Source organism: Lycium barbarum, chromosome 4, assembly GCF_019175385.1.
Source record: "Lycium barbarum isolate Lr01 chromosome 4, ASM1917538v2, whole genome shotgun sequence".
Taxonomy (NCBI): Eukaryota; Viridiplantae; Streptophyta; class Magnoliopsida; order Solanales; family Solanaceae; genus Lycium; species Lycium barbarum.
Genome location: NC_083340.1, coordinates 48,265,497 through 48,273,708, shown reverse-complemented (window position 1 = coordinate 48,273,708; position 8,212 = coordinate 48,265,497). Strand labels below are relative to the sequence as shown.

Sequence of the window (8,212 nt, the reverse complement as noted above, 5' to 3'; positions counted from 1 at the left end):
ATATAGAACCTGATATTTTTTTTCTGCGTACAATAATGTAGGATCAATACATCAAGGATACGTATACGTTCGGATCGTCATTTTAGGGGTTGAAAAGGTGCCCGAAGTAAGTTTTGTTTGAAAAAACTTAGTGTTTGACTGTAAGGTTATTTTAGTCAACTTTATATGTTGAGAAAATTAGTCAGCTTTATTTTCAAAAATTGAAACCGCAGAAGTGAAATTGACATTCACAGCTACATTACCCCAGGATTTTTACGTTAAAATCTATTGCGTATCATCATCTTATAAGTAAATAAAACTGAAAATTTCACTCCAATTTGGGGGAAAATTGAAATTGAATGGGATAAAAGGTGTTTTTTTAAAAATCAGCTCGGCCGGCGGTTTGTCCACATAGATCTTGAAAAAATACGCAAGTTAAAAAAAACGCGTAAAACGGACGTCCGAGCGCAAAGTTATGGTCATCTAAAGTTTGACCACTTTATAACTAGTTTTTCTCCCTATATTTTTTAGAATTATATTTATATCCAAAATAAAGTTATGTCTTGATTAAAAAATAACACGCTTAAATCAAAACCTTAAAAAATAAAACACTTAAACCTTAAACAAAACTTACTTCGGGTACCTTTTCAACCCCTAAAACGACGATCCGAACGTTTATGTATCGTTGATGTATTGAGCCTACATTATAGTACGCAGAAAAAAATATCAGGTTCTATATAAAATATTGACGTTTTGGAGTCTTGACACACGACTAATCGTTGGTCAAAGTATGAAAAAAACACTAAGTGCTGCAAAGAAAAGATTTATTAAAATAAGATGTTGCGATCTTTTTATGAAAAAAAACACTAAGTGTTCCTTAAGTGTGTTATTTTTTAATGCGTAACTTTATTTCGAATATACTGCAAAAAAACAAAACGCGCAAATCGGACGTCTGAGCGCAAAAAATCGTGTATATTTGAAATAAAGTTACGCTTTAAAAAATAACACACTTAAATCTAAACCCTAAAAATAAAAAACTTTAAGCTAATGACAACAAGTCTTCAAATAAAAATGGACGTCTATATATATAGAACACTTAAATCTAAAATTTACAAACAAAACTTACTTCGGGCACCTTTACAACCCCTAAAATGACGATCCGAACGTTTACGTATCCTTGATGTATTGAGCCTACATTATTGTACGCAGAAAAAAATATCAGGTTCTATATAAAATATTGACGTTTCGCAGTCTTGACACACGACTAATCATTGGTCAAAGTATAAAAAAAACATTAAGTGTTGCAAAAAATAAAGTTGGCCAATTTTTTTTTGGTACTGTTTCTATAACGCAGTATTTTACTGCGTTATAGATTTTTTTTTTTTTAACTGCTTCTATAACGTAGTAAAATACTGCGCTAAAGCAGTTAACGGCTCCGTCTCCGTGAACTGCTTTAGCGCAGTAAATTACTGCGCTGAAGGTACTTTTGTAACATTTTTTTTTTTGTTGGAGTATTTTAGTTCAAAATGATTTTTTTTTTTGGCATTTTGATTCCGAACTCCTTATTTAAATAGGGATAAATTTGAAAGAAAATATTACTACATTCTTGATTATGTAAAAGAACACTTATCTTGAACTAAAATAAAAATGTTAAAAAGACACTTATTATGGATCAAAGGGAGTAATATAGTGTCTGAGCAAAATTGTACACACCACGATTACTCCATTAGTACGTGCTAGTCATGTACCTCCCACCAACATATGTAAAATTAAGTAGATAGAAAGAAATCACCTTTCATTAACCCTTATCTCCTATTGTTTCACCGACTTTCGCTAGGTCACACTCTTAGTGTTAAGTACCTAACAATTCCAGGTATGAAATTGCATGATTTCAAACTTTACAAATAGAATTGGCTTAGTCTTGTTTTCTTTTTCCATTCCATGTCTAACAACTGAAGAAATGAGGAACGTAACAATCCTATACCTTAAATTAGGTGTCTTAACAGTAAAGTTGAAGCAGTTTGCTGCTTATACCTTCTGTATACTGCTTACTGCATTACTACTATGTATTTCTGGAATGATTCCACCTTTATGCACAAATAGTATTTTCTGAATTATTATCATTCTTGCTGTAGTGTAAAAGTTGTATAGCTAGTGAAGTGCAATTACTTATATTCTTCACTGCAATGCTTGAGGAAGCAATCCTTGCCATCTCAATGCCTTCTATAAAGAGCAGTATCTGAGTAAGATGCCACCATTCTCTGTCTATTGATTCGATGTCTCCATCCATAACCTTGATTTTTCCCATTCAAGTGCTTTTCATTTCTGTTTTTCCTGTTCCTTTCTGGTGCTGCAGCATCCTCTTTTTCCCCATTTTTCTCACTTCCACTGCTAAAATCACTATTCGGTATCATCGATATCATTGGATCACTGATTGAAGAATCCGTGTTGTTGTTTTCTTCCTGAAGAGTCTCGAGAATCTTGACAACATCATCCATTGTAGGCCTAGGTTTTGGGTAATGACTCAAGCATCTGTATGCCACTAATGCTGCAGTTTGTGCCCCTTTGATAGGGTATTGATCTTCAAGTCTTCGGTCCATCACACGAGCAATTCTCTTTGGATCTCTTAGATAAGGCCTTAAACATTCAACTAAATTTTGCTGTCCTTCTCTTCTTGATTTATCCAAAGACCTTTTCCCAGTCAGCAGTTCCAACAGAACTACCCCAAAGCTGTATACATCACTCATTGTCGTCAAATGACCTGGAAATGATGCCATTGACAATGAATTAGCTAATCACAAGTTGGACTAGAAAAGTCTCAATTATCAATTTTTTCCAATTCTAGAATTGCTTATATCATTTTTCCATTGAACCAAATATTCAATTTATAAGAGTTAGTTTACCTGTCATGATGTATTCAGGGGCTGCATAGCCATGTGTACCCATTATCCGTGTGGATACATGTGTATCATCCCCTTCTGGTCCATCCTTTGCTAGTCCAAAATCAGAAAGTTTAGCAGTGTAATCCTACAACATAGATGATCAAGAGTCATTATCTCTTTGTCTTTGTTTTTCCATTTTTAAAAATACTATCCGAAGTATTTAAACATAGAATACAAGTTATAGCGAATAAATTAAAAATAGAACATGATGGGAAAAAAGGAAGAGAGGTGGAAGGAGTAGCTTACTGAATCTATTAAGATGTTTGATGCCTTAAAATCCCTGTATATGACTGGTTTGTCGCCTTCATGGAGGAATGCGAGACCTTTTGCTGCTCCCAATGCTATCTTCATCCTTGTTGACCACGATAATGTGACTGAAAACTCTGCATATTCCCACAAATACAAACATGATCGACTATAAATCAAGACACCTTGGTTTCAGGTTCTTTGAGTGCTAAAAACCATATACTGGTACTTCGAATTTTGTTTGGTTATACGACGTTTGATGATGTGAAAAACAGGATTAATCAATTTCTAGACCTTGATCCTCTGGATACTATGATATGATTCAGCCGTTTATATAGCATGTATATCTAATTTCGCGATAGCACTATGATTAACATTGAGAAAAGAATGTGGCAACTTACTTCCAAAGAGTTGATTCTCCAAGCTTCTTCTTGGCAAGAATTCATAGACTAAGAGTCTATTATCATCCTCCCAACAGTATCCAATCAATTTTACCAGATGTGGATGCCTCAGTTGCCCCAGGAATATTATCTCCGTCTACATGAAAAATTCATATCCACTTAGCAGATAACGACAACAATAACAATTACGCTTCAATCCTAATCAAATTGTGGCTATATGAATTGTCGCTCAAATTCATAAAACCTTTAACACGCGCACAAAAATAATGGAAAATAACTCACCAGCCATTCCTTGTGGCCTTGTAGACCATCTGTGTCCAGCACCTTAACAGCCACAACCTGAGCTTTTAGTCCTGGCCTAAACTTGTCATCGACGAATCCCTTGTACACGGGTCCAAATCCTCCTTCACCAAGAAAATTAGCAGATGAAAAATGGTGTGTGACCTCTCTGAGATCAGTATATGTAAAGTTGATAAGGCTTGACCCAATGAATGAATTGGAGAGTTCATCAGCAGATAATGGTGAACTTGGATCATCAAAGTCCAAAAGGGTAAGCCTCTGGAATGAACTTTTTTTTGTGATCTTTTTCTTGGATCCTACAAATTCATCATCTACTTTGTAGCAACATGGGATGATTGATTTCCAACTTAGCTTTTCAAGAGTCATTTTTCCACCAAATAATTAGAAGAGGAATGGGACTTTTAGTTAAGAAGTGAGTTTTCTTGTGGGAAGAGTTCTTCAAGCTTATGACTAACTTATCAATCACCAACTACTCCTATTAATGTACAGAGAACTTTGATATAGATTGATGCCTCATTGCCTACCGTTTCTTCAATCATTCCATGTAAACGTGTAATAAATAAATATCTATTAAAGTATACATTTAATCAAATGTACTTGGAAACATTTCAGAAATTCTAACACTTGAAAAGAGTTTTTAGTCTCTATATTAGTTAACAACTGCAACAGACTTGTCCACCTATTTGACTTTAAAGGCATGATTAATAATAGTTTGTTGTGGTTTTTCTTTTTTCCTTAATACATGTGGAAGGCTACAGTTTTTTGCTTTACGTTCGAAAATTTCTTCATACTTTGCTGTCAAGGGTGCTAGGTACTTAAATTATTTAATTTTCTAGTATAATGCCAAATCTCTTGGATATCTTCCAAAGGCGGATTTTGTCCTCTCAAGTCTCAACTGCCCCTTTTTACTTTTATAATAATATTTCTCTTGTTCTCTGCTTTTCGGAAAATTACGAGTTTGACATAATGTGTCATTTTGTAGACGAATACATGCATTTCCCAAAATGAAATTAAGATGTTTGATTCTTCATTTGGTTATTCTTGCAATCTGTCCATGCATTATGGCTATTTTATGTTATTGTACACTTTATGTTCCTTCAATAAGTAACATGGTAATTAAAATTTTACATTCATAACGAGAATCAGAAGTAATCGATACTTTTCAAATAGGCATAGGTTACAAGATATTCTTTTAGGAATTGGAGTTACGAAAATTGAACACTATTGTCATGCTTGGCAGATTGATTCCTATTAGGAAGTTGACTTCCTTTGCATTCACAAAGTAGATTTTGGGGACTTCCTTTGCATTCACAAAGTAGATCTTGGACCTTTCTTTTGGTAGCTGGTTAGAGCTATGCATGTATTAGTAATGCATGGATTAGTTATGAGAAAATTTATGTATTATTTTATGCAGAGATTAGTTATGCACTATTTAGTTATTCATGTATATTAGTTATTCCACCTTGTATACTATAGAAAATAATGTATAAATTTCGTCATAACTTATAGTATATGTATTAGTTATGCGGGTTTCTAAAGTACAAACCAAATACAGTATTAATTTTATACATGAATAACTTGCATCCCAATCAGCTACCAAACGCAGTACTATTACTTATGCAGGATTTAATATACGGAAAAGGGCCAAAATTACCCCTGAACTTTGAAAAATAGTTTAGCCATACCCTTCGTTATACTTTAGGGTCAATTATACCCTTACAGTTATACTATGGGGTCAATTATACCCTTCTGTCTAACTGTTGCCACGTGGCATCATCCCAGCCCTTCAAAATTATTTTACCCTCAAATAATTTTTTACTCACTAAAATAACTCAATCCGACCCGAAATTTTTTTTTCAGCAAAAATAATACGGATAATTTTTCCAGAAAAAAATATAAAAATTATCCGTATTATTTTTGCTGAAAAAAATAATTTCGGGTCGGATTGAGTTATTTTAGTGAGTAAAAAATTATTTGAGGGTAAAATAATTTTGAAGGGCTGGGATGATGCCACGTGGCAACAGTTAGACAGAAGAGTATAATTGACCCCATAGTATAACTGTAAGGGTATAATTGGCCCTAAAGTATAACGAAGGGTATGGATGAACTATTTTTCAAAGTTCAGGGGTAATTTTGGCCCTTTTCCGTTTAATATATGAGTAACTTGTCTCCTAACTAGCTACCAAACGACCCCTACTCTCTTATATTAATAGTAGGTAAAAGAGACAAAAGACAAAAGATAGTAGTATTACTATTTATGAAGACTTGAAGAGAGCTCTCACTTGTCTTTTACACGCATCGAGAGAAATTATTGTGAAGAAAAGCTTTCAAATTAATATACCACATGAAAACTGCGATACTCTTTTCAAATCACGTTGGACAAGTGTTTTTCTTGCTTCTAAGAGCTGATTCACAATACATTATATTCTATAAGTCTTTCCATTTTGTTTATTTTCCCATTTTGTCTTTTCGTTTAAGACTTGTTAGCAATCTTTAACTATTTCTTGAATAATCCCTTCGAAGGATAAGAAAATATTATATATAAATTATATCTCACCAGTCACATTGATGATAACATTTTTTGATATATGATAGGTTTGCCCTTGATGTCAAAGGTGTATGTTAATAACGTATTTAGAAAATTAGAAAAATGATAGGAGAATACTTCTAGAACCTGACCCCCCATGTGTTGGCTGAACTAAAAAACTAAAAACTACCCTTTGTTGTAATTCAAGAATGAAACCCTACCAAAATATCAAAATCCTTACCAAATCTTTTTGGTTGCTTCAGCAAATTGTTCTCTAGTTGAATGTCAACTCTATTATGGTACTACAATTTCTGATGGTTCCAATCATTAGATTAATGATGGCTCCAAAAGCTCGGCATGCTACCAATTCATTTAAGATGCATTAACCAAAATAATTAAATAATAAAAAGTCCATTAATAAGTCTTTATCCTTATCGCCCAAGGGTGCAAATCTAATGGCAGACATGTCTTAGGAAATATTTTTTGCACCTTCTTATTTTTCTCTCCATTTTTTTTTTCTTTTTTCTTCCTTCTTTCCCTTATTTGTAGCATGCCAATTGATTTGCGCGTCATTCCAGCTGATTTGGAATTTTTATACAAATGTTTCAATCAGTTTGCGTAACAAAATTTGCAGTATATGTAGGCGTCTGGACAATATTTAGTTGAAACTGAAAAATAAAAGTATTTGAATTGTAGTAATTTTATCTTTGGACATTAACACGTCTTCACTTGAAAAAAAAAATTAAAAATTGTGAGGTAACAAAATTTCTATTTCACTTGAAATACTCCTCGACTCAATTTTTTTATCAATATTTCAGAAATTGAAATTCAATAGTTACAAATACTAACACCAAATCAACATTTGCAAATACTTAACCTCAGTATTTACAATAGTTAATATATTATTTATGGCCAAACGGTAGCAGGTCTAATTTTGAAATACTCATTTTCGTATGTCGACTTCAATACTGTTAAAACTATGGTGAAATATAGAGTCCCCCACCCCCTTTCCTTTTAGTTTAGCCAGTAAAAAGAAAAATGCACGTCAGCAGAAAAGGAATAGAAGAGGGATATTTCTGAATACAATTAGGACATTTGGTGAATTTGTCAAGAGCATTGTTTTAAAAGGCAGTGTCAGGACTCGCCCCGAGGCTCGCCTCGGGGCAGGGCAGTGGCAAAACGTCCTGGGCCTAACGTGCGGGGCTTAGTTCCTATGAGGCTTACGCCCTAAGCGCCCAACCGTACGTCCTAAACACGCCCAACGCCCAGGGCTCACCTAACAGTTCTTACACAAATTATATTTTAAATTCCTTAATTAAAATCATTCACCCCCATAATTGTTTAACAAAATAATGATACTTAATAGTTTTTCATCTATAGAAATAGAAGATTGGGTGTAACTCATATAACAAGTCGTAGTATTGGATATTTACTATTTGAGAACGTCGTGAGGGTGAATATTACTTAATTTTTTTAACAAAAACACATAGTGGAATTGTACATTTTCACTTGTCATTGGTCATAAGTCCTATGTATCAATCATATAATTTTATTTTTTGTTCATGAAGAAGTTATGTTTTAATTGTAATATTGATAAATTTTATTGATTATTTGCTTATAGGGAGATAAAATGAATAGTATGATAGTAATAGTGTTTTAAGAAACAGTGTTTTTTTCCGTGTTTGAAAGTTAAAATGTTAGAATTATTTTGTATTTCATAATAGCTTTTATTTCATTGTATTGTTTATACTTGTAGAATTATGTTATATATAATTACAAGTTATAAGCGGTGTATAATGGATTGCTTTGATCATTTT

The 8,212-nt window shown here is 33.1% G+C and overlaps 1 protein-coding gene across 1 annotated transcript; it reads right to left on the bottom strand.

Moving 5' to 3' along the window:
- Positions 1-1,655: 1,655 nt before the first annotated feature.
- On the bottom strand, positions 1,656-4,468 carry LOC132636002 (probable serine/threonine-protein kinase PBL12). Its single transcript, XM_060352632.1, has 5 exons — positions 3,851-4,468; positions 3,569-3,704; positions 3,168-3,304; positions 2,883-3,006; positions 1,656-2,740 (listed from the first exon to the last, which is right to left on the bottom strand). The coding sequence occupies exons 1-5, from the start codon at positions 4,232-4,234 to the stop codon at positions 2,193-2,195; spliced, it is 1,329 nt and encodes a 442-aa protein (XP_060208615.1). The 5' UTR covers positions 4,235-4,468; the 3' UTR covers positions 1,656-2,192.
- Positions 4,469-8,212: the final 3,744 nt, after the last annotated feature.

What these genes read in the sequence shown, in the direction of transcription:
- LOC132636002 (XM_060352632.1), bottom strand. Translation starts at nt 4,234, where the DNA reads ATGACTCTTGAAAAGCTAAGTTGGAAATCAATCATCCCATGTTGCTAC. An exon ending in GGAGAATCAACTCTTTGGAA is followed by an intron (nt 3,305 to 3,568) that starts GTAAGTTGCCAC and finishes GGGAATATGCAG; the next exon opens with AGTTTTCAGTCACATTATCG. An exon ending in CCCTGAATACATCATGACAG is followed by an intron (nt 2,741 to 2,882) that starts GTAAACTAACTC and finishes CATCATTTCCAG; the next exon opens with GTCATTTGACGACAATGAGT.